Source organism: Pomacea canaliculata, linkage group LG13, assembly GCF_003073045.1.
Source record: "Pomacea canaliculata isolate SZHN2017 linkage group LG13, ASM307304v1, whole genome shotgun sequence".
NCBI lineage: Eukaryota > Metazoa > Mollusca > Gastropoda > Architaenioglossa > Ampullariidae > Pomacea > Pomacea canaliculata.
Window position 1 is genome coordinate 4889210 of NC_037602.1, and position 20397 is coordinate 4909606.

At 43.6% G+C, this 20397-nt stretch overlaps 2 protein-coding genes across 3 annotated transcripts in view; both read right to left on the minus strand.

Moving 5' to 3' along the window:
* Nucleotides 1-273: 273 nt before the first annotated feature.
* LOC112554092 (uncharacterized protein MG039 homolog) lies at nt 274-5125 on the minus strand. 2 transcript variants are annotated; one of them, XM_025221692.1, is made up of 7 exons: nt 5043-5125; nt 4051-4204; nt 3460-3666; nt 2889-3046; nt 2101-2219; nt 1426-1633; nt 274-750 (listed from the first exon to the last, which is right to left on the minus strand). In XM_025221692.1, the coding sequence occupies exons 2-7, from the start codon at nt 4198-4200 to the stop codon at nt 498-500; spliced, it is 1095 nt and encodes a 364-aa protein (XP_025077477.1). In that variant the 5' UTR covers nt 4201-4204; nt 5043-5125; the 3' UTR covers nt 274-497. The 2 variants fall into 2 exon arrangements, with proteins under 2 accessions (XP_025077477.1, XP_025077476.1); XM_025221691.1 differs by lacking the exon at nt 5043-5125 and adding an exon at nt 4805-5026.
* Nucleotides 5126-6983: 1858 nt separating this feature from the next.
* LOC112553963 (U3 small nucleolar RNA-associated protein 15 homolog) overlaps nt 6984-20397 on the minus strand; it is a 49205-nt gene continuing 35791 nt past the window's right edge. Inside the window, exons 7-13 of the mRNA XM_025221506.1 lie at nt 17369-17504; nt 13889-13973; nt 9728-9869; nt 8644-8747; nt 8174-8307; nt 7796-7854; nt 6984-7355 (exon numbers count right to left, since the gene is read on the minus strand). Of these exons, the coding sequence (XP_025077291.1) occupies nt 7165-7355; nt 7796-7854; nt 8174-8307; nt 8644-8747; nt 9728-9869; nt 13889-13973; nt 17369-17504 (851 nt within the window). The 3' untranslated portion in view covers nt 6984-7164. The remainder of the gene's footprint in view (nt 7356-7795; nt 7855-8173; nt 8308-8643; nt 8748-9727; nt 9870-13888; nt 13974-17368; nt 17505-20397) is intronic.

Sequence of the window (20397 nt, forward strand, 5' to 3'; positions counted from 1 at the left end):
CCTCATAAATATTTAAAATCATTTTCTCTGGCACTATTAACCCATTCTAGACTAGTCAATTAGTGTTGTCCTATAACTTGGGATTGTTTGTCGTAATCCACAACTGGAAAAGAAATGTGTTAAGAGAATTCCACCATAGAGCTGATTATGGATGATTTGCTTCTGGAATTATCTCCCTTCAACCACAAAGTGGATTTTAACTTCTGGAAATATATTTGTTGATTGTGTAGACAGTCACTCAATAAAAAGAAGAAAATACAACATTCATGTAAGTCCATCTTTAAATTTAACCCTTTCATAGACTGTTTAATTCTTGTGCCCTTATCCGTAAATTAACAGATTTTTTTTTTAAAATTTTGTCTTGTTAATATCAGGCACTTCCCACAATTTTTAGTTATTAGCAAAACCTTCAAATAATGCTGTTACCACTACCACCATCATTAAGAACTATCTGTCCCCCTGAAGACTACTGCATTTCTCTATATGAAGAAAATGCACTACAATCTGCTGAGGTGATATCTCTCTGAAGCGCCATACTGTGTGATTGGATGGGTGATCCCATAGGCAAACTCCCCCACCAGTAATCTGCCATCAGGCAATACACTCCATTCAGAATGTTCCAGGGCACTGGTAGAGCTCTGAACTGGTTCCACCATCATATCTCTCTGGACAAGGCTCGCAACATACTCAGCAATACCCAGTGATGCTGACACTCCAGTCGATCGGATACCTCCTACAGTGATCCAGTTTCTATAAAAACATTTATTATGCCCTTTTTACAACAGTCTAAAAGGATGCTTCTTACATTTAGTCAAGCTCTGTTCTAAACAAATAGGATTGTATATATTCAATGTAACCAACTCAAACCACAGGCTGTGTGCTTTATTTTAGACCTTGGGGGCTTATTTGTATGAACACACTGCTATGAACAATATCTTTATTTCTTGGCATTAATCTTTTGAACCCGGCAGACTGGAAAACTCTAAAAAAAACCTGCTAGAGATATAATCTGTTCAGTTTGTTTGGTGTTTTCTTTTATGGTAGAGATGTAAAAGTAAGCACTATTTGAGTGTGAGAGTAGCTGTTTTTCGAACTGAAAAAATTCTGGAGCAATCAAACAATGTCAGCTGAATGACATGTGGTCAGGGAGTCTAGGGTTAAAATAAAATCTTCTATTAGGACTTCTCTGGATTTTTTTGTTGTTTTTTTTTTTATAGGAGAGAGATGTTAACAGCTTTCTGCTTCCAAAGAGGAGACAGATATTAAAATGCTGCATACAAATTAAATATTAAAATTGTAATTTTTCTTTGTTCATGCCTACCTCTTATGGTGCCTGTAAAGTGCCCATATCAAACTCTCTGCCTTGCAAAAAAAAAAAAACCAACTTGGGATGCTTGCTGATTTTCAAAGCATCATGTAGCATACCTGTCCATGTAGCCCTGTATCTGATAATCCTTGAACTGTGTGGCAGGTCTGAGGCCCACATAGTGCCCACAAGGCATCAAACTTGTGAGATCCGGTAATACCTGGTGTCCATACTCCAAGAGACGGAGTGTTATAGCATCATCTAATGGAGCTCTCTCCCTGCTCTCCACATCTTCAGCTGTGGGTCCAACAATTAAGTTGTTGTAAACTGTCACAATACAGGAATGGCAGATAGGTTAATGGAATATACCGTACTTATATAATTTCACAACTCCTTGTGTGATATCTCTATTAATGTGGGATTGGAGTGGCTAGGGAAGGGTGGTGAGAAACCAAACATGTGTCAAAGGCTACAGCTAATGCAAAAACTTTGTGAAAATATTCACAAAGAATGACACCAACCTTACTTTTGAAATGAACAGTAGAGAGCAAGGCAAAGGACATAACTGATGGGGGCTGCCCAAACCCAGGTCCTATGGCGAGGTGTTGTGGCACTATGCTCCTCGAGGAGTAACATGGAATAAACTACTTACTTATGAAATAAAATTTTGACCTCTTTCCAAAATGCAGGTGAGAATTCCATGGCTCAAAGGCTTGTATTAAGCAAATGGAGACTATAATTAAATAATTATGTACAAAAAGCAGTTCATGGGCAGTGCAATATGAATAAGAAACCTGTTCTGAAGATGATGATGCCTTTTGACTTGTCTGAAGGGACAGGCAGAATGCTGGAGTTAATCAGCCGACCAGCCCTCTGTCCAAACACAACAAATTGTCCTTTCCGTGGCTTGATCCTGAATGACACATGCATACCTTCAACATGTACTGCGGCAATTCTTACTTTCTTCCCCTCTTTATTAACACCATTTTCAAAAGCTGATTAACTTTATTATCATCATTCCATCATCTATCTTGTCACCAAGGTCATCTGCGTTCTTATTCTTGTCAGTAAACTCCTCTGTTTCATCAGTCTTTACTCCAGGATTTTGTCAGACATATCCTTGTCAATAACCTTTGTCAGATACCCTTGTCAACAAAGTTTTCATTGTCTGTCATCTCTCTCCCCTTCCCATTACCCACAGAATCAACCCACTCTTTTCTAGTTTTAATCGACGAGATCATTGGTCATCATTTGGTATCATCAGAAGTCTCTCCTTACGTCAAACAATAAATGGAGCTATTTTCTATAACCATGGGAGCTTTCCTTGTGCTTTAAAAATATTTTGATGAATCATGATGTTGGCAATGCAATTCATTCAAATTAACAGCATACAGATAGATAAAAGCCTTTTCTTAAATATAAATGAAGTGGATAGGGTAGCAGTCTATACAGCTGCTTCTTCTTTCCTGAAGCAAGATAATCTTCCAGAATCTTTCCCGTTTATACAAGATGAAAGTTGTAACAGGATAACAGAACATGCATGCATCTTAAGAAATTTAGGACCATCTTTGTAGCCTCTTACGTGAATGTATCGATACCAGCTAGCTGTTGAACCTTGTCACCAAAGAGACCAGCACAGTTAATGACAACTTTGGCTGTCACCTGACCCCTTGTTGTTGCCAACACATTCTTGTTGTCATCAGATACACAACACTGTGTGACTTCACAGTTTGTCAAAATCTGGGAAACAAAAAGATAAAATACTGAATATCAAAAATTAAAACAAAAAAATAACCACAACAATAAGCTGAGTTTGTGAGTTCGATTTGTATGCATCACTTTATGATAGTGTGCAAAATATTCTGGCTGTTTCCCATTTTCACCTTATTGGTTGTAGCTACTTTCAAGTTACTAAGTTATCAGTGACACTAAGATAATAAAATAGTCCTTTTTAAATACTAGTACAAACACAAGCAACTAACAAGGACACTTTAATAAAGTTTTCAGAAGACATTATTTAACTGTTTGGATCACAGTCTGGAAGAAAGAATAAATGATGATTATATAACTATGTGCAAGGACACCTCACCCTGGAAAACACAATCAAAAGAGTACAGACGTGAATTGACCCGCAATGCACTATAATCAGATACCTGTCCACCATTTTTCCTTGCATGATGGGCAAGCAGTATGCCATAGATAAAAGGATCCAATATAGTTTCTTCTGGAATCCAAAGTGCACCTTGAGCTCTCCTGCTTAGGTTTGGTTCCTTCTGATATAAGTCTGTCAGCGTCAAGTGAGAAAGGCCTTGAATGGATTTTTCTGAAGATGATGACAGGATTTCTTCGAGTTTACAAACCTTTCAGCAAAAACATGCATACAGGCATACACGTCCATGCATATTCACGCACAAGCACATAGAGATTGTAATACAGGTTATTTGAAGTAAATTCATCACTGAAATATTGAATTAATCCTAATCCTAAGGCAGATAGCTATGCAATTAAGATGTCATTCAATGTTACTTTACAAGAATGATTATGCACTCCGATGAAAACCACCAAAATACAAATATTTCCTGGATTTTTTTTCAATATTTAAAACATCTGAATATTACATTCTCTCATCTTTAACATCTCTCTACATGATAAAAAAATAGCTCAATACAAAATAATTTTGATGTGGGTGTATAATTAATTTTGATGTCATAATTTTTCCAAGAAAAAGAAAATTAAATGTCTACCTGTTCCAGATTCCAAGCAACCATTACAGATCCATTCTTTGAGTAGGGTACACCCAATTTGTCAAAGACATCAAGTACTCTTTCTTGAGACCGTTTTATGCAATGTAACTCCAAACTATTCTTTGGTGCATCAAAGCCAGTGTGCAGCATACCACTAAACACACGACAGAAAAACTCATGCTATCCTTTCTGCGATTTTGAGAGTCTTTGTTAGTCGAGAATCAAAATAATCGCCGATCTCTAAATCATTTTTATCAATGGTTAATAGTTTTTGCATGTATATTCTTAAAAAGAAGCAGAGAATTAAATAAGAAGATTAATAACCAGACATGCACATGATGCTAATACTCTCAGTACTTAAATCTGATTCATTTTAACGTTTAAAACTGCTTTCATGGAGCATAATAAACATTATTTTGGTCCTTCGCACACTCGGATACACGGTCAGATCATGGATGTGTATACAAGTTCGTGGTCAGATGCACTGCAGCCTGCAGAAGACAATCGCTTCGTCTATACGCATGGGTCACATCGATCTTGCCACTTGCCCATTCGTATATTTCAAATACATTGTCTCTACATTCCATTTCATTAATTGATAAGTTGCAAAAATTTTATTAAAACGATTTATAATCACTGTAATGATCACCATACGTTAACTAAGCCTTACGAATTTATTTTCTAATGCTAGAGTCTTGAGTGAGTCGAATCAGCGAAGTGTAGTGATATGTGCTATTATTTGTGATTTACATGCCTGTTACCACTGCTCGCTTCTGACATAAGATCTTTATTCTTCTCGAGAAGAATGCACGAAAAGCCGAGCCTGTTCAGTTCGAAGAAAACTGCACAGCCGACGACTCCTCCTCCTATCACCGCAACATCAGCTGTCGCCATTTCTTCCTAATGGCACTTGATTGACCTTTGAACTAAGTAACTTCTATCATGAGATGAAATCAAATGCAACGCGCACTAAATTTTGAACAAGGATTTACTTTCTGTTATAGCTTTAAAATATGTTTGGCCATTATGTTCAACGGTAGCTCTTCTTTTCGTGGCAAGAGAAAAGTACACCCGCTTGAGATTAGCAAGGAAAACGTCGGCTGCCAAATGTAAGGGAACTAACTCTTCCACACAAGTAAACAAGTTTGATTCAGAGTAGTTTCCCATAGACCAGAAATCTTTTATGCATACCGTGGGGTGGTAGATGTATGAGAGAGAGAGAGAAAAAAAAAGGAAGGATAGACTCTCTTGATCTATTGATGTTTGTAAAAACTTTTCTATTTAGGCTACGAGTTAAATTTACACGAAGAAATTTCAGACCCTGCATTTATCAATTATCAATAAGTATTTCTCCAGGTGTAAAGGTCTAGTAGCGTCGTTATCATAAATCGGTGAGTTGTAAGTGGTTCGCCGTGTCTATAAAAAGGCATGGGTACGGCGGCATCAAGTCGTCGACCCAGGTAAATCGAAGGAAAGTTTCTTGTCTCCTTACTTACAGCGTGGTGTCTGCACTCCGCGGACGTTGCTTTACCCCTAGGATCGAAGCTATGAATCAGTGACAAAAATTTCAGAGGTAAAGTTACATACAGCAATACCTGCAGGATTCGGACTTTTACCTTGATTCTCCCATTTTACCTACATGTTACTGCTCACACTCGCTTCATGAATGCGACCCCTGATTATTTATTACCTATTCAAGGCAGGTGGTAGGGAGGGCTTTTCAATGTCTTCCGAGCAGGCTACGAGTTGGCAATCTTTTGAAATTTGAGCGCACTAGACTTAAGTCTAAGAGACGATTGCAGGTTAAGTGAGAGAACAGCAAACCCGATTTTCTTCACTTACTCTTTTCAGCAGTTACCGCATCTCGTTTGAAACCACAGGGCCTGGTCCACGGATTTTATACAGTCGACGAATATCGTGTTTTGATTTCTAAATGTAGTCCCATGACCTCGGAGTGTGTCAAACCACGGACGTATTTAAGAGGACAACCGCATTAAGCCCTGGACGTGGGAGTGTACGTCTTGTTGTTATGGGAGCAGGGATGCAATAGGCTTTGATTGGTGATGGGATGTATGTTTCATTTCCCTAGGGATGTAATCCCAAAGTTCTGGTATCTTACTATCGTTTAACCTTACTGGGGACATTGGGGCTGCACGTACTTTTAAGGGGCAACCAGCTAGTTACATTTCTCCCTCCCACTCTGACACCACATTCACCTCAGGATCAGTTCTTAGACAGCAGCGGTGGTCAGACAAAACAGAATATGGGACAGCAGAAACGTTTCACAACCAGAAACAAGATGTACAATTCCCTCATTGTACCCATCATCCATCATGCTGTATGGCTGTGAAACGTGGACTTCACCGAAAAGGAAAGACGAATCCCAAAACTCGAAACCAAATACTTAAGGACTGCGCCGAATCTTTTACAAGGAACACATAACAAACGAATACGTCCACAGCGCAGTTGCCATCCTGGTGGGTCCTCAGGAAACACTGCTCGCCACTTTCAAGCAGCGAAAGTTCGCATAGTTCAGCCACGTTGCCAGCAATGACACAGTACCGAAGACGGTCTTCCAACGGTACATAGAGGGATGTTGTGATATTCAAAAGAAAACTGGATGGCGAACGTCAAGGAGTGGACAGCCCGCCCAGTAAAGGAACTGCTCAACATTGCAAACATTTCGTTAGCTCCCTGCCAACGACAGCTACGGATGGGCTGGCTCGCTCTGTGTCCGGCTAGTACCGATAAAGGGAGGGGGAGGAGGAGGAGGATGTGCACACAAAAATTATATTGTCTTTCTGCAGAAAGTGTCTTGATGCTTAATTAGATATATTCGCAGAGTTGTGCATGCTATAACAGTTTAAACATACCCGCGCACATGCACCCATACATGAAAACTGGTAACTAAAGATAAAAAAATAAAACTGTTGTAAAAAAATAAAATGTACAGTCCTTTTATTGTTCCTCAACGGCACTGGCTTCCAAGTTTTGCTAAGAATGTCGAAACACACACACCGAGGGGCGATAATTTGGCCACATCACAGCATTCACCAAGAACAGTAAAAGCACCTTCTCTGAGCATCAAGAGTCCTAGGAATGTCAGAATTGTTGTCAAAGTGTTAGAGAGGCTTCTGGAGTGACGTCTCTTGCTGCAGAAGTTGCCCCAGAAATCACAACTAGCATCAGGCCCTGCAGCTGCATGAGTTTCTTCTGGTAGGAAATCTCCTCCTCCATGGTTCTCTTCACCTTCGTTGTCAGCGACTCCATGAGGGCGTTGCCACCAATACTCTCCTCGTACAAACCTGTAGAGAATGAGTGAACACTGGACTGTCGTAAACAAGGCTCTTAGTATTCTCTTTGTCTTTAGTTACCGAAAATACTTTGTAGTTGTGTATGTAACGTTTATTATACAACAGAGGGTGGACATTCTCTACTTGTCCCTTCCTCTCTCTGTAAGATAGCCAGACAGGAATGGAGGCAAGGGAGTGAGAAAGTGTCAGAGGAGGAAGAAAAGGAGAAAAACAGAAAAGAGGGCTTGGGGTTGGAAAAAATGATGATAATGAGCAGAACCGATAAACAAGAATGTGAAATGAGGAGATTAGAAAAACGATTTCTCGTAATCACTCCTTCTTGATCTTACGACAACTGCGAATGAATACGAGAGCGACGCAGCTGTGATAAACACTTAAAGGTCAGTCATCAACGACCATTATTAGCTGCTCAGAAAAAAAGTTTTTCTTACTAAAGAATGTTCCCAGTACATCTAGAAGCGTTGGCGCAAAGTTCGGCTTACACAGGTTCCTGAAAATAACAAAAAGCGTTTATGTACTTCGTGAATGTCATTAAAAAAACACTTTCTTAATATCACTAGTTATGTATTAAATCAAACAATGTTACTCATTTAACATAAGCTTGTCCTAGGTGAAAGTGTGAAACGAACCCGTCTTGAAGAAAGACAAGTCTTCTTTAAATTTAAAAAATTAAGTGACATATTAAAGTATTAAATACTTAATGTATAAATACGAACCTCAGTAAAGAAGGGTTTAAGTCTATAAAGTGAAAAAAATGCAAAAGAAAGTTTCACAGTAAATCAAACTACTTCACACAAACTGGAACTGACTGTTGGATGAAGCGCAGGACGCCTTGTAGGTGGCGCGGGTCCCGGCCCGCCAGGACGGCCCGCAACACTCCTCGCCGGATAAGCTCCTGCAGCACGCCCAGCGTCACTTCCGGATGCTTGCAGCGAGTATGAAGCTGCAGAGAGACAGAGTTGAAAACTTAACCCTTTCGTCAGTGGTTGCTTCATGAGCAGCAGACACTTCCAAACGCTAGTCGCTAAGACGTCAACTAGCCACCCTTGCACTGTACTACTTGCACGCGCATGTAAACACTGATGTACGGTACAGAGTGGTTTGTTTCAAGAAAGGAGATGGTGGTTGGAAGCTGGTCGGAGGTGCGAGGGAGGAGTAGGGGGGATAAGTTGGGTTAAAAAAAGTAATTCTTTCAAATTTTGTCAATGTTTCTGATTCATAAGAGATTTTGCCCATATCAGTAAGAGAATAAATGCTGAGCGTGCATCAGCGAACATACTTCCATGGCGGCGTCCAGGGCCTTTGAGTGCTCAAAGCGCTTGAGAAGTCTGTCATAGCGTGCCATCTTCTCTTTCCTTGTGTTGATCACCACAATGTCTTCCTGCACAACACAACACAACACCGTGACAATAAGCCCAACTTTGGTGGCAACTTTAACTCACCTTGGAAGTGACAACAACAAATCGTCTTCACAAACATTAGAAGATAAACAAATTAACTGGAACTCGGAAATGAAGAAATCACTCTCTCACCTACACAAACACACTGTGAACAGCCCTACTATATTTCTTGTTTGGTGACTCGTCTGTTTCTCGAGCAGGTCAGTGAAGGAAATCCATTACAAAGATTGTAACAATGGTCCTTAAGTCCCTTACCACACACACCCAAACGTGCATTTGTGCACGCGTTCCTCGTGTGCATGATTGTCACGTGCACCTCTTGCCATCCTCCTATCTCTACCCGACTCTCTACCCTCCTGCCCTGCTCAGGCCACACTTCACCCTTCAACCACACATACACCCCCTCACTCCTTAGTATCTACTTCCTCTCCTTTGCATAACGACCCCCGTGGCGCTGTGTGTCCGGGACACGAGGAGAGAGCTATGGGGGATGGCCCGTCCAGGTGGGCAAAATTACGTACGATTCCTCAGCGTCCTATGCACTCAGCAGGACCTCCCAGGTGCAGGTGTGAATAAACTTCGGCGGGCCTCCTTGCAGATCACTTGCCAGTTTTCTGCAGCGAGAGCCGGAGGTCCCCACAGGGCCATTTGCGCCCAGGGATCTCTTTACAGTTTTTCTGCTTCATTAATCTCTTAACCCTAATTACCGAGAGATGATATGGTCGGGAGGAAAAAAGAGTACAGGATAGGTGGGGGTGGAACGGAGTAAAGAGGGGAACAGAAACATTATCCTAGGAATGTAGGAAAAAAGAGAGAAACTTAGACAACTTGTAACCTAAATTCCTTTTCATTCGGTGAAAATAATTCATGAAAAAAGAGTTTTCGGCGAAGAACAATTAAGTGCATGTAGTTCTCAGGAAAAAAAGCTTGATAACAACAGACAAGAGGGAAGGAAATCATACTCTTTAGCCACGAAGGTTTTCCCTTTCAGTCTGTAGTGGAATGAAGCTTTCTTCTTCGGCGTCTTGCCTCTCTCCGCCTTGTTCCTGCTCTGTATCGACAGCAGGCCGTCCGCCATTCCCACTGCCAGAACACTGTCATCTGGCTGCAAAGTCCACGAACAAAAAACACATTATCACAATGGGTCGGTGCTTTGATAGTGATGATCGAACAGACAATAGATATATTGATGGAAGGTCAGAAATACAAACGTTAGATAAGATAGTATGGATGGAAAGACAGATATGTGTCTCTTCTAGACCTTACATGGTTGTGACGAGTAAGCACACACACACATACAAATTGAAATATTGTGATGTTTTATGTTTCTAAATACTTTGAGAAAGAACAATCAAACGACGAAACAGAAATTGTTTTAGGCCTGAGTCTCAACTTAGTAACTGAGAGAGAAAGAGAGATATGTACATCTATATTGGCAATGTTAACCGAGAACTGCGAGCCTATTCGTTACATATCACGCAATGTGATGTGATGTGAAGGCGACGTTAACACCACCCACACGCCAAAGCACGACATTCCACACCATGGGAACGACAAATGGACTCGTGAACTTTTGTCCTGTCGTCTGACTCCATCAAGTGGGGCCCCCCATATTTCAGCCAAAATCTACTTGAGAAATCTCGCGCTGCAGCAATCACAAACAATATTAAAATACAAAAGGCACACAAATCTGCCATCTGCTGCTGTAAATAGAAATCCCACAATGTAGAAACCCTTCCTTCTTTACCCGGTCTAGCGCTAAAACCTCCCTAAAAAAATATTTATAAAAAAACCTGCAACGATATCGTTCCACTAGTAAGCCAAAAACACGAAAATTTCAACAATATAATGCTCGTGGTGCGAGCACGAGGGACCAGTTTGACATGTCAAGTCATTATAATTCACTAAAAAAGGAATTAAATACAGATGGAGGTGGATACTTGGGGAGGGGTGAACATACAATCCGTTAAGAACAGTCTTGCACGCAATTTAGAGACGAACGAAGGGTCAGGCTGCCGACCCTGTGGACACAGACAAGCGACACAAAGTGCTCAAAATGTCAGTGCTAAAGAGAGGATGCTCCCCACCTCCCCGGGAGACAAGCCCACGGAGAGGTCTGGAGGCGCAGCCGTGGCGACCAGATGCAAACGACAGGGACGGCACCCGACAGGTTGAATGGAAATTTATCTCCCTCCATTTGTCTTTGCCCTTCGTATTGAAAGCCAAACATCTTTTCTCGTTATACAACGCTTCAATCTGCTTTTCCAATCAAAGCGGGAAAACAGTGCCACTTCATTTACAGCCCAATGGGAGGGAAGCAAATCGCTTTTCTTCCCCGAACTCCTCCCTCGTCACCACTCGCACCTCTTCTCTCCCTAAACCCACCACCCCCTACCTTCATCTCTAGCCATCCGAGAAGTCTGGTCGTCTCAAATTTCAGGAGAGGTGGAGGGAAAAGGATGTAACCTTGCTGCTTAAGAGAGGACGGGGAAACTTAAAAAAGAAAAAAAAAATTATATATATATATAAAAAAAAAAAACAGGCAAAGGGAAGGGGGAACAATTTTTACACAAAAAGTGTCAGTGATACGAGGCACAGACCTGACCTTTGGTCTGGAGAAATGGAGCAGTACTTGTCAAGAAAAAGAGAGAGAGAGAAAGAAAATGCCGTTACCCAAAGCGGGAAATCCCCTGTCTACACTGAAATGGTGTTCACTGCAGTTTAGAATCTCTATCTTGCCAACAGTTTGTTTTGCTGTTGATGTTGTTGGTTTTTTTTTAATCGGAGGAATGGGATGTGGACTGCAGCCTCCTACTGAAAAAAAATCGCACTACGACAGTCGCGTACTGAAAACAAAATTAAAGAAGGGAAAGAAGAGAGAAGGCGGTAAAGGGGGAACAACAGACAACAGCCTCATCCCTCCAGTGCAGGACAATGACTGGCAGTATGACCACGATAGCAAGGAGGAGCATCTGAAGACTGGATCCGCACCTTGCCAACGGCACCCACAGCAAGTCGCTGCAGACGGAAATACTGATGCAAGCTACATATAAATCATCTGTAGGGGGCGGAAGGTGAAACGGCGGAAAAAAAAAATGAGCAGTGTAGTAATATATTGTCACAAGCTTCAATTTAACCCACAAAAGTTAGGGCTTTAAAAAACAACAATCAAGATCCCGAGATGCAGTGGGATGTCTAAGTCTTGCTTTCCACTTGCTGTTTTTTCTTTTCGTCCCGATAAAACGACAGCAGATAAAAGGATACAAGGGCGGAAGGTGAGTAAAAAGCAACGGTCTGTATTGACGGTACATAACAGCTTCAAGAGAAGCTTGATGAAAAAACGAATTGCATTATGGAAGAACCATGCAGCAAAACAGATCAAGACAGGGGACTGCCAGCCAAACAGAAACCATTACCTCAAGGGGTATGATGAGTGGCCAATTTTGTTTTCTTTAACAAAAGGGAGTGGTGCTCTCTCCTCTCATACACCACTAGATTTTCAGCAGCAGTTTTTTTTTTTTTTCTTTTTTTCATTCCCGACTTCTGCGAGCATAGCCACCCCTCCTAATTAACAGTATTATATGCCATAACTTTTTAGTGCCACGAAATTGCCGCCGTGGAAGGAAGGAATGCTGTCCAGACACAAATAACACAAAGTCAATGGTGATTTTCTTAACAGTCCATCATTACGCGGAGGAACCGAAAACATGTTTCGCGGAGCGGACTTCAAAGAGCCAAGCGCCGGCACATGTGGGCGAAAGTGTGGAGCGGAAAGCCCTCTCTGTTTCTATCTCCTGGCATTATCGGTTTACGATCAATTCCGTGTCACCTTAGAAATAAACGTTTTCATAACGACGCCAACGTCGATGCCTTCAGCAAGCGCTCACCACCCTCCCCCGGCAGAATCCCCCTTCTCCCACGGATACCGCGCTAGGTTAAGAAGAAGGAAAAAAAAAAAGGTCCCACAAAATAATTTTCGAAATGTTGGTAAGCTTCAATCTGCGAAACGCATCGGCGCAGGAAAAAAGCTATTTTCTTGCCCCTCTCAAGGCGTATGAACTATCTCTCCTCCCCACCCAGCCCCAGCTTGTCACCCTCAATAAATGCTGATTTCACTGCGCCGATGAAGGGCCCGGGCCCGTTATCTCACCGGGCCGTTATTTTTGTCGATAGCTCCTCAAAGGCACAAATGTATCCACTTACACGTCATCTTTATGACCAAAACATGTAAACGAAAATTCTAGCAAAAGGCCCGCGCGAGCGCCGCCACTGCCGCCTACCCTAGAACCTGTCCGGAGTCACGCACCACAACGAGCGCGAGTGAGTAGGTGTGCGTGCGTTTTAGCGTACGCGCGTGCGTGTGTACATGTGCACGCGCGCAACCAATCAGGCGTGAATTGTAGCGCCGTTCGTCGTCGCTATCATCAGCCACCAGTAACCGGCGAGGGGTGCAACGTGCTGGACCGTTGTAAGCAAACTTCCTTGTCGAGTAATTACTTGGTAATTGTGACTGGCAACTGCTCTTTAACGGCGCTGGGGCGAGGGGGGAGCGGGAAAGATGAGGAAAAAAAGGAACAAACAAAACTATGAAAAAGTAAGGGAGGGAAACCAGAGAGAAAAAGATTGCGTTTAAAACATAAAATTTCCGTTTTAAGAATCTACGGTAGTTGTTAATAGCTTTCACATACGAGCCAAAGCAATGAATGCTGAAGCGCTAATTCAGCAACATCTCTGGCTTCGTGTTTTTTCTTTTTTATTACTTCTTTCTCTTTCGTCCTGTCTTTGTACAGACGCTAGGAAGGTACGGGGAAAACTGTAGCACAACTCGTTGGAGGCAGTGATAGGCGGATGGGTCATCTGTGTGAAAGGTGGGAGGATGCAGGGTGCCCGAGCCTCAACACCTGTCGGACGTGTAAAGCCCACGAGGAGGATACAGCAGATGATAGACAAGAGGATTATCACACTTCATGCCATCCTCACGCTTGTCCACAAAGTTGCCTGTACACAGGGGCAAGCTACAACACCAGCAGACGACTCCCACCTTTTTCATTCATGGAGCCGCGTGGAGGGCGTAGGAAGTGGGACTGACTTCTACAAGTCTGAGACAGCCAATCGTAAACTTACCGCCACGGCCAAGCTGAGGATTGCACCTGGGTAGTCCAGCGAGTGGACAGGCTGATAACTGCTGACGTCATAGATTTTGATATGCCTGTAACACAGGGGGAAATAACTTGACCATTAAACTGCATCTTGCCTCGCTTCTCTCCCTTTCACTCACACAGTCGCACGAGCACACGCACAACGCCCGGCAGAACTGAACCTTGTTTATTTAACAAATGGAAACAAATACAAAAGTCGAGTAAAGGAACAGCACTTCTGCCGGAGGTTCATATAGACACAACAACTCGTCAACTAATACTTCCTTTTGCTTCTAAAGTTATTCTCTCTATCTCTGTGAGGCAGAACATCGTTCATCATATCCCAGGGGCAGGCAAAAGATTTCAAAGACAGGCCCTAGATGAAATTTTCGAAAAGCGAATACAAGACATCCCAAAGACCTGGTAGGAAAAAGATAAAACCTTTTCCGCCATATGTTACAGTGATCAACAACGGAACAGTCAACCGAACTATGAAAAAAAAAAAAAAAAAAAAAAACGATTTCCTGTTGTGGTTTTCTAATAATTTACAACAAGACAGCCGAACAAAACTCTCTAAGAATGGTTAAATGGCCAGACAAGATCCCCTTGCATCAATTCATCTCCAGCAAGTCAAACTGAGCAACTGACTAATCTTCAGATGCCGCGAATACAGCAATGTGATTTACTTCCCCTTGCTTTCCCAGTGTTCTTTTGCAATCGCTATCTCGCGATCTTACTGTCTTGCTCTCATGTCCCCGTCACAAGGTGATATTATTCCAGCTCGGCCGTCTTGATGCTCGTTCCTCCCACCAGCTCCATCCCCCACTGTCCCCCACCCTCTCCTCAAAGATGTGATTGTTGGTAGCAGCTGTTAGTTCTGGCGCCGAACATAAGCAAAAGAAACAAGATGGCGTGCCACTCTGGACAGTTTTGATGTTCAAGCAAAATTTCGCCCTTTTGTTAACTCGTCAGCAATTTGTCATGTCGAGTTGGGTTGCTGGCTGCGAGGAAGTCGGGTACACATCTGCCGATGGTGTCGCTCTTCGTTGTGAGCCCCGGGACAGCGGCAGGCGCAGGCCGTGAGGAAGCCGCTGGTTTACGTCCGTAACCCCCTACCCCACCACCACCACCACCCTGCCCAACTATTTGTTACGCTGCCCGGCTACAAGGCATGCCGGGAACACGCAATTACTGCCAAATGCCCTTCGGGGCATACATCATACCGACCTACTCGCTGTCTGCTAGCACATCATAACTGCAATGTATGCTATAGCTAACGGTCTTAAACATTTCCACCAAACCTTTCCTTTTCTCTTCAATTTTCTTTTTTTACTGGTTTTTTTTTTTCTCGCCCTTCTTTCTCGTGCAGTACCTTCTATAGGTCAGCTTTTGCCCTCGCTTTCTTCCGTTACGAAAGTCTGTTGTAATTTTTTTTTTTTTTTTTTGTCTTCCTTACATTTAAATTAGCTCCTTGGTTTGTGACATCTGTGGAAAATCTCAGTTCACCTCTGAGATACCTATCTGCACCTAATTGTTTCGGATTTTTCCAGAACGAGGGTGGCAGAGTACATAATAATAACAACATACCGTGTGTCCAAATAACACGACAAAGCAGAATAAAGCATGTAGAATGAATACGAGGGAGGAGTGGGGTAACTAAGTTTAGTGCTGCTCCCTCTGGTCATGCCTTATGGCAGTGGTTCTCAAAGTTTTTCGGATTTACTTAAGTAAGACAAAATGTATCGATAGACCTCTGTTCTTTGGCAGCACTCATGTAGCCTGTCAGTTAACCAAGTGTTTAACATTTTCTTGTTGCTCGATTTGGAAGTATAAGTGTGATCGAGGGTTTACGTTTGAAGACATCACGACCTGAGGGATTCAGGGCAGAAACCCCAATGTAAAACCTATCTCTTTGCGCGGATTTCCCGATATTAGCTTCCCTTCCAATATCTAGTCCAGATCGTGCCGACCATCATCATCGGCACCTCAGCGGCGGAACTGGAAAGGAGAGCAACGCACGACTGTCAGGCAAGAGATACAATGAGCGATCAACTACGAGGCGACTAGCGAGATGTTTGACAAGGATGTAGGATCATTCATCTCCTCTCGCGCGCGCGCCCTCGTCTCGGCCACGTTGTCGACGTCTCCGACAGATGTTTCGGCCATTTATCGCTGGAAGCGATGTTTACTGTTTGGGCGCGTGGGAGCTGCAGATCAAACGGACTCGTCCCTTGCCTTCTGGTCAGATATCATTCCAAGGCGAGGGCTGATGTGAGGGCCGACATCCGAGCGCGAAATCTCGAGGCGAGCTTATCCTTCCAATCAAGCAGTGCCACGGAGGAAGCTCAAGGAAAACGAGTGGCATCTCGCTTGATATGGATGCGGGAAATGATATGTGTGGTGGTGGTGGTGTGGGGAACGGACATTTTAACAGAGTGTAGTGGCAGACATTTTAGTTCATGTGCGTCGAAAAAATGGGAATGAGATTGAAAGGGGAAGTGGGCAAGAGCAAAATGCTTCTCTTTCTTCCAAGGTTGGCGTATCAGTAGGGGACAGTGGGAGGGGGGAATAGAGAACGATCTGCCAGTTTGAGACGTTAGAGAAGTCGCCGACAAGGATGAACCTTTACATGTTGAGGTCAACAGAGAGCAGGATAAGCAAGGTATTGGTCTCCGTCTCTGCAGCTGCATCTTTACATGATACACATAGTGCGGGAATCTGGAACATGTCAGGCTGGTACGTGGAAAGAAACTGACCAATACAAACTGAAGGACACCTAAATTAGAGTCACCTGGCTAGTTTTCCCTCATCAGACCAAGGACAACGGCGACTAACAGCTTCAGGTTAGCAGTCTGCCTTGAGCAGTTTGCTGCTGGGTCCACTGTTACACTGTTGTTGTCGCCTGCTATTACTGCAGAATATGATGGTCAGTACCTCTACCATAAAGAGATCCGTTATGTTCTGTACAGAACATTGCGGGTATCATGCTGTCGTCACGGACAGCGGCTTTTAAACACGAGACAGTTAAATACTAATGCTTGCGACTAAAGCTAAGCTAACCCCGTGACCTTACGGGTGGTTGGGAGAGAAAGAGGTAAAAATTATATCTCGGCGCCTGCTTTATGTCGCGCCTCTAGTGCCTTACCTTTCCTAACTCTGTGAGAAGTCGGGTACCCATGCCACAGTTGGGTCAAGGGGAAAGCACTGAAAATATCACGGGTATAGCACCAGCTATTCTGCGCGCCTTCTGGTTTGGACGCTACTGCCTACAGGCTCCATGGTTCCCCAGCTTGAATGTACCTGTTATTTACAACCACCCAAGCTACTCAGACACTTTATCGGCTAACAAAACCAGCAGTGCTCGGAAATGAAATTTCGACGTTCTCTTTTCCAATATATCTTATGATCAGTGAAAATAACGACGATGATGATGATTGATGATGATGATGATGATGATGATACAGACCTGTCTAGTGATCCTGACATAAAGCGCTTGTGTTGGCTGCAGAAGCAAAGGGAGGTGATTGTTTTGTGATGATGGCTCAGCGTTGTGAGTAGTCTGCCCCCGGCCATTGCATCCCACACTTTGATCACGTTGCCGCCTGGACAAAGAGAAACATGGCAAGATATAATCACAGCACATGTAGAAAACTGTGGTGATATGAACGTACATTAATCGCACACTATTTTAATGCTACCACAAACACAAACACGCATGTGCGCAAAAGAAAGAGAACGACCGGCTGTCATTACTCAAAACTGTTTTAAATATACTTGACAAACTGATTTTATCGTTACTGTGGGCGCACACAAGAATGCACAGAGAACCGATGCATTCGCACAAAATATTCCTATTTACAGACGTCTCACCGCATGTTTGAAAAGTGTATGGTAAAGGGATTCTCTAGAAATGCACACCTTCCAATCCCAGAAATTACAGGATGGAATGGGACAGCACGCGAAACAAAAAAGAGATGGCAGCCAAAAGAGAGAGAGAGAGAAAGGTAAGAATGGAAGCTGTCTGGCATGCGATTGATGGAAAGGAACATTACAGCTAAGCCGCCGCTTATGGGGACATCTGACAGTTGAAAGGAAGGAAAGAGAAACATGGATACAATAACTAAGAAGGCGACTTGTCTAGATTACTCGAAAGGGAGAGAATGGGAAACCAGGAAGGTGGGAAGGGGGAAATAACCGCTCATATGCGTACCCTTGAATCTTGTGTTCGCTATCCCCGGGTGTGCCGGCAAAGCAAGCAGCTGACAACTGAAAAGGAGAGTTAGGGAAGGTAATAGCAGCAGGATTTAGCCTGTCGTAGAGACGATACCTTTCTAGTCCCACAGTCAGCGGAATCAGTCCTCCAAGGACAACCTCCGCTAACAGTCACGAAGCACCACCTCCACCCACCAGCCCGTGAACAAAGGGCAGAATCGCCAGACTACACAAGATGACAAAGCTCAAGACCTCCCTGTGCTCAGAATGGCCCAATGCTCATCATCCATTCGAGAAAGAAGTCTGGTCATCTGTGGTTCAGAAGGTTGCTGATTCGAGACCCGCTCGTACCTGCGACAGCAAAACTACCCTTCCCCTACCCATTCAGCAGTCTTCTCGAAGAAGAAACGGGTATCTGATTTATCAGTAAACGTAAAGGCGAGGAAAAGAGATGGATGGGATCAGTCTTCCATGCACCATACCCTAACAGTCAACTTTTACATTAACTGCCCACTACGGCGTGTAAGCCACCCTTTTACGCTCATCATCCAGCTATCCCGGAAGCTGGCTTCGATGGATTAACACTAAAGAAGGGTTGGAAGGATGGGTAAGATGAAGAAAAACGGAAAAAGAAACACCACAAAAAAATGACTTCAAACAGATTAAGAGAGAGATTACGGCCAGGAAAAGAGGATTTTCACGAGTCGAGCCTGACATGACAAGTGAAATCTCGCCCGCTGCATGAAACGTAACGGGTGTTAAAGACCAACCAGAGCGGAAAAGTTTCGTTTTTAATAACAAATCTTTTAGCCTAAAGATTACCACTGATGTACCAGGCGTGACAATCACTATGAACGTGACAGGATAATGTCGTCAATGCTGTCGTCGATGGGACTGCTCGGATAAAATGCTCGTTGAGCGAAGTGTGACAATGTCGATGTATCTCGCGAACGAAAGGAAACGAATCCCACATTGGGAATGAAATAATTTTATATCTGAATCAATCCAGTAACTCGGGAAAGAAAAAACCCCAAAACAAACAAATGTCTTACTCGGGTTGGTCTTTAATATGACAGTAAGATAGACAGAGGGCGGTGGGAGAGAAAAAGATAGTGCGTGTGTGTGGTGAGAGAGAGATGGAGGAGGCAGAGATGGAGGAAGATAGATGGAAGACACCACTTCTCAAAGTTGTAAGTAATGACGGCCTCGCGATGCAGGGAAGGCTCGCCAGAAAAATACGAGGCGAAAATAGGGAGAGGAAACAGTGGGGCGATATTCCATTACAGTCTAATTACAGGCCCAGCCGCACGCTGACATAAAAACATCACGCGGCCGACGAATTAAGCCCGAACCGCATATTTTCAAATAACATGTCAAACAATACGACGTAAATTCTACCGCATGATAGATCAGTCGCTATCGGGGACAAAAAACTTCCGCCCAGTGCCGCTAATTTCACCCCGAGCTCTCCGCCGCTGTTTTCCCAGCTACCCGAGTCGGTAACCGGCCCGCCGGAAGGAGTGTGGGTAAACAATTCCGATATCGCGCGTTCCAGACCAGGGCAGCGCCAAGGGGCCGGGGACTATGGGGGAAGATGTTGCATGACATGTGCTGCCAGCATTTTCCACATATCTTGATTGTTCCACAGCCGTGGCTTCCTGCAGCAGGCAGTTTCGTCTCCAGACTTGCGCCCAGGCCCCCGGTCCCAGCTTTTCACAACATCCCGGGCGACCCACACCTGCCCAGGAGGGAAAAGGATACTCCTACCTTGTTTTGAACTCGTCTCTCGTGGACTCAAGGTGGATCTGGTTTCTTTCCGAGCAGTTGGGGCTACGCAGCTTACGTCACTGTGCGCCATCGTTCAGGTGTTGTTCACCCTCCACCCCTTTTAACTATGCCATTCACAGGGAATTTCCACACTCGCACCTTTATGCGGGTTGCTTTTTGCTTGCAATAATCGTTTATCAAGCTAAAGCATGGCCTGACATAGAGACGTACACTCGGATATCCGGTAATCCAAGCCACCCCTGCACAACCGTACGCACTATTTCTGTTGCTTTAAAGATGTATTAGAGACGACAGCAAACAGGTTTTTTTGCACAATTCACAGAAAACAACTACGACAAGCACATTAGTCGTAGACAGATTACCAGACCAAGAGAACGTTAAACAAGTAAAGCAGTCACGTGACCCCAGTAACACTCATCATTACCGCTGCAAAGTACCTGGCGTCAACAACACATACTCGCGCTCCGCAACATCAACTCCCGTATAAAAATGACT